The following is a 15310-nucleotide window of genomic DNA, read 5'->3' as shown; positions in this document are numbered from 1 at the left end:
TTTCTAGCAAGCCACCTTTACTTTCTCATGGCAGTTATGCTGAAGAAAAGCCCTATCATGTTAATTTGGGTTGAAACTGTTTATCCTGTTACCGTGATCTCTGTTTCGAAAGATGCTTTCTGAGTGGCTCATTGTATCCTGATTCAGTCAGAACTGACTATTGTAGCACTGATACTAGGAAAATCATCAGGAAACCAGGCAGACAAACTAATGTTGTAACAATGATGGTGGGTTATATTATGTATGGTTGTCTAAATGAAGAAAAGGAATAGCAATAGTCTTTACATTTATTGCCCTACAAACCTCAGAAGATTACGATGTGGAGATAGCAATATTTGCAGTAACACAAAATTCTGCAGTGTGCAGGAGACACATGGTAGAGCTTTTCCTTCACAGAATCTGTGTAACACAAAGGATAATATCTTAAAAGTGCTGTTGGATTCCTCACACACTCCAAGGGTAAATTATAGATGTGGGGAGTCTGTGCCTGTTCATTCTTCTTCATTTCCTGTAAATGTTCTATCTTTGACTCACTTTACACTGTTGGCACTCTCTTCTTATAGATCTAAAGAACTCGTGTAACATGCAGACAGAAATTATTTCTGTAGGTAAAATACAGCAGAAATTGGCTAAAGATCAAAGGATACCCTCATTCCACTCCTTCCTTCACTTTTATTTTCCTGTCTAAATCTGGTCTTTTGTGTGTGTTGGGGGGGGGACCTGTTTTGGTTTGTTTGGGTTTTTTTTTATTTGTTTGTAGTTTTTTGTTGTTGTTGTTGTTATTGTTTTGGGTTTTTTTGTTTTTTTTTCTTCAGGAGGGAAGGTTGCATTTAAATGGGAGTTTAGGTTTTATTTATTATTCAGCCCTTTATGTAACTGGAACCACGGTGTAGTTACTTTGATAGAATCAAAACTGCGGTATTTTTAGGGCACAAAAGATCGGGCAGTGGCTCAAGGAAACAGTATTTCACCTCAAATGTTTCAATGATCATCTATATATTAAGTGGCAAGCAGAGGATTTTTCTTGTGTTGGAGTTTTTATGTCTGTACAGCTAATCCAGATTTGATATAGTTAGAGTTCCTATTGTAAAAACAGCTGGACATGTGCTTAACAAAGTTGTCCATTTTGCATCCCAAGATGCAAACAGCTAAACATGAATTTGGAAAATTTCTCTGGAAAATATGCTTGTAATATTCACAGTTTTAATTTTGGTGGTCTTCTTCACTGGAACACAGTAAAAAGATGTTGATTTTCCTGTCTTTATAGAACTCCAGGGTTTAGCAGGTACCTTCTAATGCTTTATTTAAGGAAATTAAATGCACTGGAATGAGTAGTGATGACCATCAATGGAACAACTAGTACAGATCAAGTGGAAAAGTTAAGAACAAGATGTGATGTTTACTTAATGTCAATAGTTTCAAATCTTTATTTATCATTTCTTACTTGAAAGAGATTAAACAAAAACAATAGCTGTCCTAGGAAACTACCACAAAATTTTTTCCAAAAATCTTCACTCCAAATTGACATATTTCATGCAATTTCTCTTGCCATTAAAAATGTAATAAATTAACTTTACTTGAATCACAGATGAAAACTTTGTGGTAATGTCTGTGTAGTTACAGATCACCACAGAAAATGGAGTACCATAATTTTTGGCTATGGTGCAGAGTTTCTTAGAGTACTCTTGGTCAGGAGTGAGCGATGCTGGTAGAGATAGCTACAAAGTTCTAGACAGTTTCAACTTATTCCAAAACCCTGAATTAGAGTTGTTAGTGCTGCTTCTAAAAATACTTCAGGATGGAGCTAAGAGGTAACATATGTTTCCACTATCTCTCAGTCCATGATTTTATATAATTCACAAACCTCAAATAAAAAGTAATTTTTAAATAAAAAACCCTTCATCATCCCATTTGGAAAGCACAATTATTTTTAATTATAGCGCCATATTTTAAGTACAAACATTATTTGTCATATCAATGCCATAAGTGACCAGAGTTATGTCAAATCTCTCTAAATAATATGGCTATGTGTCCACTGATATGCAAATAGGAAGAGAATCCAAGGTGATAATGGTTAACAAAGTTAAGAAGAGAGACATCCTTGTGTTTCAACTAATCTCCAGCAATCAGGGATCAGCATGAGGGATATTTTCTCACATGTACCTCATAAAAAATTCCACATACTAACTCCAAATCATCTGGTGAGGGCCATGGTCAGAAACAGGATACTGGACTAAGTATATCCTATGCTCCTTGTACAGTATTCCAGAGCTTTCTACATTCTTGTGCACAGATGTGAAACATGCCTGCAATGTCTGTTCTGCTTTAATTGTTTGCACTCCTGTATTTGAATGCCAGGTTTTGGTCACCTCACCAAGCAATTGCTGAAGCTGGCGGACGGCCGTGTGGTGCTGGCGCTGGAGGGAGGACACGACCTTACTGCCATCTGTGATGCCTCTGAAGCCTGTATAAATGCCCTCCTAGGAAATGAGGTAAAACATAAATCGTAGCAGGTGGAGAGAATGAGCACCATTTTCTGAAGCTGCTAGCTTTGGTATTCTTTTAGTAGCAATGCTGTCAGTCCTTTTTTTGTTTGGTATAAAAAGCATGGAATTTGAATATGTCTTAGAAATGAACAGGCCTGGCTGCATAAATACCTCTAAATTAGATGATTATACAAATTCTTTAGTTTATACCTAAATTATTCCCAGTTCTAAGTAATATTTAAAACCTCCAAACTGCTTTTAATGATGTGCTGAATACCAGACTTGACATCACTGGTAGTCATTGGTGCACATATCATCTACTAGGAATGGACCTTTTAGGCATTGATCATGGGAAAAAAAAGCACCTTTTTCAATATTTTGACACTTCACTTCTGAAACATTAATAAAAATGTGTACAAGATTAAAAAAAATATGAATGAAGATTCAGGTTGATCTGTATGCAATTGAAATGGATTTTTCAAGAGTTATCAAACACTGTATATATTAACAACTTTTGAGAGGAGACTATAAGGCTAAGTAACTATGAGTATGTGCTATTTCTGTATACAAATGCAAGATAAGGATTCCTATTAGTGAAAATATTTCTACTGTCCATTAAAAAGTATCTTTTATCCTATAAGTACAGTGAGAAGGAAAAAAAAAATGCTGAAGGTGCAGCCAAAATAATTTATGAAGGGACAAAAGCCTTTACCATAAATTGTGAATTTTGCAAGATCTTGTTATAAAATGGAGTGTTCTACTTTGTTTTCCCCTCAGGGGAAGTCTTAATAGCTACATAATCTCTCCAATCAGATGTTTTAGTGCCAAATTGCAGGCTAGTCTGCCAGTTCCCTTCCACTTCAAGGTTTCCTACCTATGTGAATAAGGTGAAATAACGTGTCTTCTGATGGATGTTGGGTAGAAGAATTTTCTAAGTGTTGTTTTAAACCTTTGCTTTTCATCCTTATGACACATCAACAATGCTTAGTATTTTTTTTACATTATACATACAATGAATAAACTGTTAGCTTTTTCAAAAATATTATCAGAAATGTTAAACAGACACCTTGACAAAATCCATAAGGAAAGTTGTCCAGTATGGTGATATATGCTACTAAAAAAGCTGTTTGGCTCAGTGTTAGTTCTTTTATTTAGGTACTAAAATATGAATTATGTAACCCAGCTTGAGGCATTTGAAAACCTTAGTAATGCAACATTGCCTTCCCAGTCAGCTGCCATTCCAGGGCACTCTCATTGATATTCTGTTGTCATCTTCCCTGTGATAGTAACTTACAACACCAATGGCTTTTCATAGCATTTCTAAACCTGTTCCCTGAAGTTTTCACCCTTATGGGACTAATGTGAATGGTTCTATGCTGATGGTGTGATGTATCCTCCCCTGTGTAGGTGCCTGGGTCCTTCTATCCAGTTATGACCATTTGGTGGTGCTACCCATTTATGAAAACTGCCTTATTTTGTTTTACCACTGTATCAAACACAATTACTATTTCTGCTATCACTGAATGAGAATGAATACAAAAATCCACATGCAGTCATTTTTAATTTTAGGTTAAATAATTAAGTTTGTAAAAGAACATAGTCCTTAAAAACTTGAAACATCTCAGGCAATAACAATTTTTCTCATGTCCTTTTGCTAACAACATTGCCTTCTAGGATGTGCATCAAGTGGTTTGGGGCAGCAGAATTTCAGACAAAATATGCTATGGCTGTGAAGAAAAGTACTCTAGAGATGATCTCGCTACCAAGAGTACCACAAAAGCCCAACTTGTACTAAAAAGAATAAGTAAAGGTGCTGCCAAGGAACATACACTAATGAGGAGTCTGATACCTAGTTAGCAGTTAGAAATAGATTTATGGCAATGTGTACCACATGGCCCACAGCATATATGAACTTGCGCAGCAGACTCCAACCGTGTTCTGCCAAGGACAGATTTGTGGTTTTTTTTTCTTTAAACAACCAATTACTATAATTTAAGGATGCATTCTTCTCTGAATGCAATTCTTTACAGGTGATTAATAGGATAATTATAACTTATTATCTGCCATTCACTTTTACAAATAATGGTATGTGCTGCACCCCTAGTTTAAAAACATTGGCAAGATTAACTTCAGTTCTAAACACTACACATGTATTTGAACTCAAATTAGAAAGGTTGGGAAAGGCCTTTGTGAGGTACCCTGCAGTTTGTCAGATGTATTTATTCATGTGCTGAGGATTAGAATTCATAAACATTTTGCAGAGCTTTTTGAAAACTTTTTCTTTTCTCTTGTTGTTTTTGGCCAGGACTTTTCAATACAGAAATTCACTGCTTCATGTGTCCTATTACCAACAGAATAACACTTTAAAAAATTCTAAAACTAGCCAACTTACAACTTTCAACTTTCAGGGACTGCTGGTCTGATATGTTACCTAAGAGGTAGCATTAAATTTACAAGTGCAAAATGCCTTCTTTTCTAAGTTTCTCTCTGAGAACCAAGGAAAACAGCTTGACATCCAAAATAGATATATTTTTATTTATACATGGCTTATAGCTTAGTGATTTGTTAAGATAACTTCTCACTCCTCTCTTAGAAAAAAGTGAGTGAAAACACTAGGAAAATAGTACTCTATCAAAATTGTCTTTAAATAATTTGAGCATGGAAGGACTGGTGTAAGTAATAGAGAATTTTGAGGAGATCCACACCCTTTCTGACAGCAACTGGAAAGAAGGCAAGAAACTCTATGGTATCTGAAATGGCTCAGTTTGGTTTTGTTTGTGAATACCTTCTTAAATAATAAACAAACTAAAAAGGAAATTACAGAATTAAGGATAAACTTCATAAAGATCAGTTTTTGCTTAGAAAGTTTACATGTAAAAGTACTTTAAAAACATTTTGATATCTTAGGTTTTTTTCTCCATGCTTCTGTTTACAAGCAGAAAGTTTCCATGTCACTTTGAGAAAAATCCATTTGACCATTTGCAGACCTAATTAGAAGCACTGTAGGTTATCTCCTTGGAAGGAAATCTTCCTAAGAGGTGAGAAGAGATTAAGCAGCTGGGTTCCCTTGAAATCCAAAATGTAAACATGGAAGGTGAAAAGGCAAGATGGCCATCAGTTGCCTTAAAATATCCCTGAATTTTCTCAACATGATTTGGGAACTGGTCCCTTAAAAGAGCATCTGTCAAAACAAAGGAGAAGATGGATTCAGATAATTCCAAAAGAATCATTGCTTTTAAGCCTTTCTGAGATTATGATATGCATGCTAAAAATTAAATTCTTTCACTTATTGTGATACTCTTTAAAATATTCTAGTTTTTCACACATGTTTATATAGATTTAAATCTCATTTTTAAAGTGTATATAGATATACATATTACTTAATTTAAGAAAGCCATTGAATATTAAGACTTATATTTTATTCCAAGCGGTCTGTGCAAATTGAATGTTGAGATTCTCCCCCAAAATTTTAATTGTGGAGTATGAAAATTCCACCTATTTTGCCCATCTTAGCTTTGGTGCTATAAAGAGCTCTGCTATGACTTTTGGTCCCTCATAGTGGTGAGTAATGTTGCTTTAGACATGTTAGGGTGCGTGTTCTGCTTTCTTCCCTCCACATTATTTTTGAAGAGGCACTACTTGGATTTAAGAAATCCTTGGGCATTGGCTTTCCTTGAGTCTTGTATGCTAAAGCCTACATTTTATTTCCAACATAACTGAACTCATATGGGGGTTCTTCTGCAACCAGAAAGAGTAGGGAAGTATTCTTTCAAGCAGGAAACTGTTTGAATCAAAACCTAAGGATTTAGCTTTTCCTTCATCCCATCCCTTTTAAAGCAGCCAGGTGTGATATCTCCACAGGACACAGAAGTCAGTCTAACATCATAGTCCCTCTGATCTGCCTACAGGTTTGGGCAGTGTCTCTTAGCTCCCGGTGGCACAGCAGTTTTCTGTGGTCTGTAACAAGTGATAATTAGTCACAGATGGGGTCGTGCTCTTCTTTGCACAGAGGAAGCAGAGAAGTGCAGTCCACAGCGGCTCTGCCCAGCGGGACCCTGCTACAAAGGCACAGAGAGGATGCACGTCTGTTCTCATTGACTCTGGCGGCCAAGGCTGAATTTGGCCCCAAGTGTGAAAACATTTTTAAGTGACTAAATTTAACATCTTCTAGTAAATATTCTTCTGACTTAAATTTCAGTCTGAAGCAGAATTTCACAAAACATTGTGATTGGTTGGCTCCCAAGTGTGCTTGAAAACTTACACCGGACAATTTTCTTGCAGAGTGTGAAGTATGTGCTTCTTTCTTGCAATCTGTTGAACTGGCATTTAGGAGGGGATGGTAATTTAAGTGGAAAGCTTGAACTCTGCAGCTTTCCTGCTAATGATGAAAAGTTGGCATTTTCTCCATTGTGGAATTCAGTGTCAATCTGGGGCTGCTTGCCAGCCAGGCAGTGAGCTCTGCCAAGAGGGCATTAAAAAAGGTTATTTACCAGAACAGGTAAGCATTTCTCTCTCCAAAATGAAAATATTCATAGAAGTGAATATGGCCTTGGATCAATTTTAAATTGCATGGTAAACTTGCTCTCAATCTCACATCCTCATTGTTAATCTGACTCTAATGCTAGAAAAAAATTAACACAGAGTCTAAAACACCTGTTAGCTGCTGCTTGCATAAACCCAGAGTGTAGAAATAGAGAGCTGGATGGGATAAGAAGCAGGAGCAATGTGTGTGCCAGAGGTCAGCGTGGTGACATCAAAGTTCCCAAGGTGAGCAGTGCTTCTCAGGAAGTGGTTTGGCCAAGGAAGGAGAGAATATTCTGATGCCAAAGTTACATAATTCCAAGGTATTGCTTGGTTTTCAGGGACTGACAGGTGCTAATGACCCTAATTACCCTTTGTGTCTTTGAGCTTATTCCCTGATGAAATCTGATTTGTTTATTTACTGCATTGTAACCCTTGATCACAAAAATACCTGCCTGAAGTTCTTATATGTAAACAGAGAGTGCAGAAGCTCTGAGAAAATTGCTAATATGAGAACGTATAAGATCTTTGAACTCGCTCTTCTGTAATCATAGGCAACATTAAGAGCCACAAAGCTCAGTCTTTATGCTGATAGGTTTTTACATATGTAACCAAGAAAGGGTGGTTGTGATTCTTCCCTCTGCAGCCTTAGCATCCCTGAGGAGCCTGCCTGCCTCCTCCCCTTCCTCTGCTTCTGGCAGGCTCTCCTTACTCCTTACCTTCTGCTAACACTTGCCTCACTTGTCAGTAATCTGTAACTGCACTCTGCAACATTCTTCAGTCAAGCCAGGCTTGATACTTTAAAGCATGACAGTGCTAAAGACAACACAGATATTTCTAGAATTTTCAGCTCAATACAGACTGCTGTAGTTTCAGATTCTTACCACGTTCCCAAGGATCAATTCAGATCCCTTTCTGGGCACATGAAATTTCCATCATTAATTCCTTTTTCAAACATTTGTTGATATGCCTCTGGCAAATTTTGGCATACCAAGTGATTTTTTGCCCATTTACATTGTTTTTCCTATTTTGAGAAAGATTAGTGGACTCAGTTTCTACATTAATCTTCTGCTTTGGACACAAAAGCTCGATTCAGCCATGGAAAAGCTTTGAAAATGTGACCCTTTGTGTCTGGTCCAAACTGCCTCTCCAGTGGTTTGGTTATTTCTGCAGACTTGAGCTGTTCTTCTCTGAAAGATTTCTTTCCTGGTGGTGTATTTCCAGTGCTCTTTTCAGCTTCTTTTCTGTTAGCCTCCTTTTTAATAGTCTTCATGATCTGAATGCCAGTAAGTGTAGGAGGGAAGGTGATGGTGCCATATATGCCAGGTGTAGAGTAATTTCTTTTGTTCAGTTGGGTCTAACTGCTGATATTTTCCAGGGACACCTCTGTGTCTATACAGTTGTATGCAGCCAGTGGATAACTGCCAAAAGAATCCTCCTTTTGAATGCAGACAGTCTCATTTCAAAGGGTATAGAAATAGCTGCCATAACCCACTGACTTTATTTCTGCAGTGATTTTGTAATGGAACATCATTTTGGCCTATGCAGAATGTATGATGCGATGAACTTACTTGTGGAGCCTGATAAAATTTCCCTGATATGAAAGAGGGTCCAAAGTCTGTTGGGCTGTACTTAAGGATGAGGAGACAGAAAGGCTTAGGAGCCTGTCTCAACCAAGCTTGTAATACAAAATGAAAGTTTTGTGAAAAAAAAAAGTTAAGGAAATGATTCAACATGCCTATTATACTTCCATCACCTACAAAACTGTTAGTAGTGCTAACAGACAGAGTAATGATTGGGATAGGTGCTGGATGTTTTACCCTTTTTCTTCTTTTAGGGATTCATAGGCTTATTCTGATTTCTAAAAACACACCTGCCATTTATTCATCTGATATGTCTAGATATTCAAATGCAGCCTACTTGTTTTAAGAAAAATTCTATACTGATAAATAAAGAGGTGGTTTTGATATATTAGGGAAAATCAAACCCTTTGGGTTTTGGCTCTTGCAAAAATCCAGCCTTAAGGAGGGCAACAAAATATCCACCTTTTAATAGAAAATCTCCTCTAACTGTCTCTACATCAGTTGTTCCCATCTTAATAATTAGTACAAAGCATTTGCATGTAATTAGTACAAAAGGTCTACCTAAAGAATCTTCTACTCAAGGGGCAAAGCAAGACACAGCTCTCACATATTGCAGTCTGGCAATTCCATACCTTTTACTGTTATTCCTACTGCTACGGCCTGGAGCTATTTTGTTCTGTTTCAGGGAAGTGAATTGGTCATCAAAGTCTTAGGAATTCGGAAATTGACAAAAAAGAACCTTAAACTATTTTTTGCCCCATTATAACCAAAGAGAACTTCAGGGTTTTGTATTCTTCCTGGCCAAATGATAGATTACTTTAAACAGAAAATGACTAGTGATAAAGCAAATGCTTTTTATCTGCGTAAATCAAGATATGGATTATTAAGGTTATTATATGGATTATTGTTCTAAAACCTGTAAAGCTTGATCTGTTGGTTGGCATTTTCATAAATACGCAGTTTCCCCCCAGGTACTTGAAAGAGTTTCCCCCCAGTTACCTGAAAGAGTAAATAAACAAATAGAGCCACCTATGAAGATGATAAAGTAGATGTGGTTCAAGGATTGCAGAAGTACCTGAAATATTATTTGTATTGTAATTGCCGTCTTTGTGCTAATCCACGATACATACTAGAGAGGAGCAATCTTTCTTTGCCCTTTTCCCTCTCTGTTAACCAAGTAGCGCTGGGACATGGTCAGGTCCTACCAGCACTTCTCTGCATACTTGATCACTGAGCAGAATGGACTGATTTATGCTTTGTGAAAACAAAACATAGTGCTATTGTTTCTAGCCAGAAGAAAATCTTCCAGCTGCAATCCCATATGGGCTTCTAAGGAAATAATGACATGAACAGACCTATTCATTTTAGTTACCAAGACTCCAAAGGACTGGTGATATTTGCAATGTCTTTATTGCTGACAGGCATTCACTGCTGATTGTAGTGGCAGGATCCCAGAAGTTTTGGGATTTGTAGCTGAGCTTGCTTAAAATAGCACCACTGAGGGAGTATCCACACTGCAGTTACTTCCCACTGTGTGTGCTTGGATGAAAGTTGATTTTATCTATCTGGTGAGTAGCCATGCAGCAGTAGCAACCTAGAGGACAGTATATGATGGCTACTGAACTATTAACTTTGCAAAGGAAGCTCCTTGGGTGGGCTTCACTTGACCTAGTTTAAAATAGACCCAGGCACACTTAAGAAAGGAGTTTTGTCTGCAGTACAGATGTCTCCTGTCAACAGTGGTTGAACTTCCTTAGCTTTAGAGAGGAGAGATTGGTATTGATATTGCTGGTTTTTGTCCACCTTGGCACAGTTGCTACTCCTCAGGACGCAAGCCTGCACTCCCATCAATGGCCATTTAGGTGGGGAAGCAGAAGAGTTTCATGACTCATAGCATAGTTCTAGGAGAATATAGTTATTACAGTGCAAGGAGAAGCATTTAGCCCAAACAAGCTTTTACTTTATTCCTAGGAGAAAATGTGTGGAGGGTGGACAAAAAAGCAGATGTGGGTGACATTCAAAATACAATTTATTTTTTATATTTATTCACTGCAGGACAAAAATAACTATGCAGTAGCTGAACACTTCTTTCTGCTAGTGCAGTCCTACTCAAAGAATATACAATTAAAACTAGGAAATTAAAATGCAGCCTATTCTGTAAAAAACTCGGAAATTTACTTCTAATCTCCATGGCCATTTTTTTATTTACTGCTTTATTTGAAATTAATGTTAAGCTAGTAAAAGCAGCTGTGTTTTATGGTTTTCCCATATAAACCTTAAAATGTGAAAGATGGTTAGATGAAATAACACCAGAAAAATAAAGATATTAGAGTGCACACTTTGGTTCCAGTGTGGCTTCAACAAGGTTTTGTTTGGAGTGCCCAGCTGCATATACAGACGCAGTGGAATTTGGTTTGTGAGGAACCTACAAAAATTACACAAATAACTAGCATTTTTTAATGAATAATACACAGACATGCACCTGCTTCAGAGACTCCATAGATTAGTCTTGCAGCCAATAGAAAAGCCCCTTGGAATTCAATTACATGGCTGGAAAACAGAAAACAAAATCATGACTATACATTTAGAACTGATACCAGCAACATATTAACCAGTTCTTGGGCTGAGCTTTTCCTGAGGATTAGATCATTTCAGTTTGTTTTATGTCCCTGTGGCTTATTGAATATTTATATTATTCTATTCTATTCTTTCAGCTGGAGCCTCTCCCGGAAGATATTGTGCACCAAATCCCCAATATGAATGCAATAGCTTCTTTAAAAAAGACCACTGAAATTCAAAGTATGTTTCTCAGTTTGAGTTGGTGGGTTAGTGGGCTTGGGGTTATTTTTTATTATTAATTAATGTAATGAAATGAAATGAGTGGGAAAATGTTTTATGTATAAACTGACATGCTGTGTCTAATATTTATATACATATATATATGTATATGCTTTTATTTTTTTCTTCAGCATCTCTTTGTTTCTGGCACATACTTAGCCTTGAAAAAGTAACCCATTAAAATTATTTAAACATTTCTGATTCCTGAATATTCCCAAATCTTTTAATTCCAGAGCAGCTTGGATGAAATAGATGTTTGTCAGTGGGGGACAGGAACAGACAGGTAAATTAAAGCTCTAACAAATAGTTGTCAGATTCTGTTTTTGCAGCCCTTTAGAAGGTACTCACTTTGAGATTCACATGAGCTTGAGATAAAGCTAAAAAGCTCCAACTGGGCACTGATCTATGGAACAGTGCTAAAAAATACATTATTTTATTGTTTCTGAGACAGAGGATACATTATTTCTTCACTTATGGGCTTAGACCCCAACCCTTAACTACCCAGATGCTTTAGGGCATTTGCTTACTGAAGAACTTTATGCCATCAATTGCTTTAGTCCAACTGAGCACACATCCCTTAAATTCTCTAATCTTCTTGTCTCTGCCATTTTACTGAGCCAGTGGGAGCTTCCTGACTTCTACTGTTTGCTGGCTCCTTTAGAATAACAAATGAATAACAAATGTTTTCCTTCATTTGAGATGAACCACAAGTGGTTGGGATTCATCTACGTAAAATAAATGCAGTTTTTAAAAGGAACACCATGCCCAATTCACTGTTCATGCAGTATTTATCCATCTGATTTTAGTTGCAAGGTGACAAAGAAAATATATTGTAAATATATAATTCATCATGCATATCCAGTAGACACCTAGATATGGAAAAGCTCTAATTAAACAGCTATATATAATATGTTCCAATAAGTCCTTCGTGCTGAGTGGTATGTCCCTGGGTAGCTCATGAGTTAAAATTCCCTGCTAATAATCTGTTAATAATCTGGAAGGGGTCAGCAGGTTAAGGAGATTCATGTACTGCACAAGATAGAACAGATTTGCAAATGATAATAAGGGCAGAATGCTACACGCAGACCAGAGACACAAGGAAAAGAGATGCAATTCTGTTTGAAATAAAACATGTATGTAATGGAAAATGGATCTGAAACCACAAAAAGGGTGAATTGAGAAACAGACAAACAGAAGAGTAGGAATACACACAAATGATGGCTGTTGAGAGAGAAGGTGTGGATTTAGGAAGAAATATACAGTGTAAATCTGAGAACATAGTCCAGAGCTCTGCAGAATGACTCAATTTTAACACAATTACGTTTCAGCTGAACTGGTACAGTCATGCAGTCCAGTGGACTCTTCTGAAACCTTAGTCAGCCTGCTCTGGGTTTAGATTTACTTAAATACAGCATTCTGCCTTTTCTTGCAACTACCTAAAAAGTTATCTTTACCTCATTTTGTCTGGAGAGAGACCAAGTATTAGAAAGGAATATGCTTGGATGACAGAAAGGAGCCCTGAGGAAGTTCAGTGTAGCTTTGTGATGCATATTTAGATCTAAGAGTAGCAAGTAGCTGTTCAATATTTTGAACAGGTTCAATATTTTGAACAGGCTGGAGAGTATTAGGCTGCTGAGTAGCACCTCAAGAGGTACTGAGAAAGCTTGGTTTGTTTGAATCATGGCATCGCCTTTGGATATTGGGTTTGGATTTCTGTGATCCAACTTTCATAATGAATATTAGCAACCTTTTATACCAAATAAGCTCCTCCTGTGTGTGGTTGTTTTTCTGTGTGTGTGTGTGTGTTTTTTTTTTTTTTTTGCAAAACCTTGAAGCTACAGTACTTAGAAACTAAGAGACAACTTTTTTTCTAACTAGAATAGAATTTCTATTAACGTTCTGTGTTGACAGTGATCCAAAGCTCCTTTGAAAATGTAACAAATTTGGAATTAGTAATTCCCACACCCAAGTAATAGGCTAGTTCTAAACAATCCTTTCCAGTAGCAGAATACCCTAAGAATTGTTTTTTCAAGCAAGCCAAGGTATGTCCTGTCCAAATCTTTGAAAGGCAATTACAAATGCCTATAGGAGTGACAGAAACATTCCCTCTTATTATTTCCTGGTAATAGTCAGTGCTCATACAAATCTTTGAGGGAGGTTTAAGCACATTTTCATGCCGAAAGCCAAACCATACCTAGAAGACTGTTTTGGCTTTATTGGTTTTTCCTTGCAATTCATGATTGCTCAATTTTGTATGAATGAAACCAACAGTATGCTTCATTCTTTCTCTTGAGCTCCACCAAGTTCTTGTCAATGAGTGTAACGGCGCTCGTAGAATTTCACTTTCCAGTAGAGCACAGTAGAAATGGCATTTTCAGAGTGGTTTGATGCTAATACTTTTTGACTTCTTCTAATTGTCAATCCACAGCATACCTACTAACAAAGCTCCTTAGCAGCTGTGTGCTGTGATTGGCTCCCCATTCCATAACTCTTTGCCTGCAAATTTTTTGGCTGAACATGCATTCAAGGCCTGTAGGTTTTGTGTGCAGCAAATAAATGTTGTCCTGGATAAAAAGAAGCTTGCAAAACTCTTCTGGTTACCCAAGGTATTTGTAAAATACATTTTTCTGATTTTAGGGAAAAATCTATCCTTGCTTTTTTACAAGCATCACAGAGCTTTATTTTCATGAGGTACCTGCTGCTACCTGGATGCTATTTCTAATCGTAACTGCTTAAACGTTTTCCCCACAAACCACAAACACCCTGCCAGGTAGTTCCTGTCTCCAGGACCCTCCACTGCAGTATATGGGCTGCCACCTGCCTCCTGGCCTGACTCTGCTCCCTCTGTGGCTGAAGCCCCTCTCGTAACACAGCTCTCAATGTGGGGAAACAAAGAACACCAATCTTGGAGTGAAGGGCAGTTAAATGGGCGCAGAGAGCCCACTAAAATGCTTGAATTGGCCCTGGGTTTTAATGTTACAAGAAAGTCAGGATTCAGGGAGCAGCTGGTGTGCAAGCCTGTGTGTGAATGAATGAATGTGATGCAGCAATCCTCACTGATGCTGTTTTATTGTTGCTGCAGGAGAGCAACACAGTGGTAGCTGGGTACTAATATTTTATTTTATGAATAAAAGCCCTTGAAAACTCCAGCAGTGAACATGGGTTCATTTCTTTTATAGGCAAGAGGGGGTATTATTCCCATGCCAACAGATTTGATTTTCTTGCACATCTGTTTCTGCAACAAAAGCCCCACCCACTCTGTGAACATTTAGCTCATAAATTATAGGGTTTGAATTGGGTGTATATTGCAAAGACTGACTTTTGTACATAGGATCTGTGAGAACACTGTGGAATGCTCATATAACTTTTTTGTTTGTTTTTAGTGTATTTTTTAATGAATAGAGAATATGGTCTCTGAGCACAGTAATAATAGAGAATATTTTTGTCTTGTTTTTATAAAATTTGCCAGGCTCCAATCATTGAGCCTACTGTTATGTACATAACTTTTTAGCTCTGTCTTTCATGTTTTTGGAGCAAAGCCAACCTCCTAACACTTAATCTCAACTTTGTAGGATACTTAATACACTTTACATTTTATCCCCAGAAGGTCCCTGTTATTTAAAGATTCTGCTAACTACTCAAACGTGCACACTATTAGAGTTCAAAGAAACACTCCAGCCATGCTCACTTGTTGTTCTTGAAGATTGACTTGGGCTTTCATCTTGCAATGATGTTTTTGAATAAAGACATTTTTAGGCTTTATTGACAGCTGCTTTCTCACTGGAGGGAAAAGTTCATCCTTCCAAAAGCCTGAAACTGTGTTGAGAGCTGTGTTACCAAAGAGGGAGTTTTCAGCAGCCTTTCTTCAGCACAGGCAGCACC

At 37.4% G+C, this 15310-nt stretch overlaps 1 protein-coding gene across 2 annotated transcripts in view; it reads left to right on the top strand.

The window, feature by feature from the left end:
• HDAC9 (histone deacetylase 9) overlaps positions 1 to 15310 on the top strand; it is a 453421-nt gene that overhangs the window by 425753 nt on the left and 12358 nt on the right. For both annotated transcript variants that reach the window (XM_041418222.1, XM_041418228.1), the window contains 2 exons: positions 2359 to 2492; positions 11305 to 11389. In XM_041418222.1, the coding sequence (XP_041274156.1) occupies positions 2359 to 2492; positions 11305 to 11389 (219 nt within the window). The remainder of the gene's footprint in view (positions 1 to 2358; positions 2493 to 11304; positions 11390 to 15310) is intronic.

The sequence above is a fragment of the Onychostruthus taczanowskii genome, unplaced genomic scaffold (genome assembly GCF_017590055.1).
Source record: "Onychostruthus taczanowskii isolate IOZ18803 unplaced genomic scaffold, ASM1759005v1 scaffold59, whole genome shotgun sequence".
Classification (NCBI taxonomy): Eukaryota; Metazoa; Chordata; class Aves; order Passeriformes; family Passeridae; genus Onychostruthus; species Onychostruthus taczanowskii.
The sequence above is the reverse complement of the archived record's forward strand: the minus strand, read 5'-3'. Positions and strand labels throughout refer to the sequence as shown.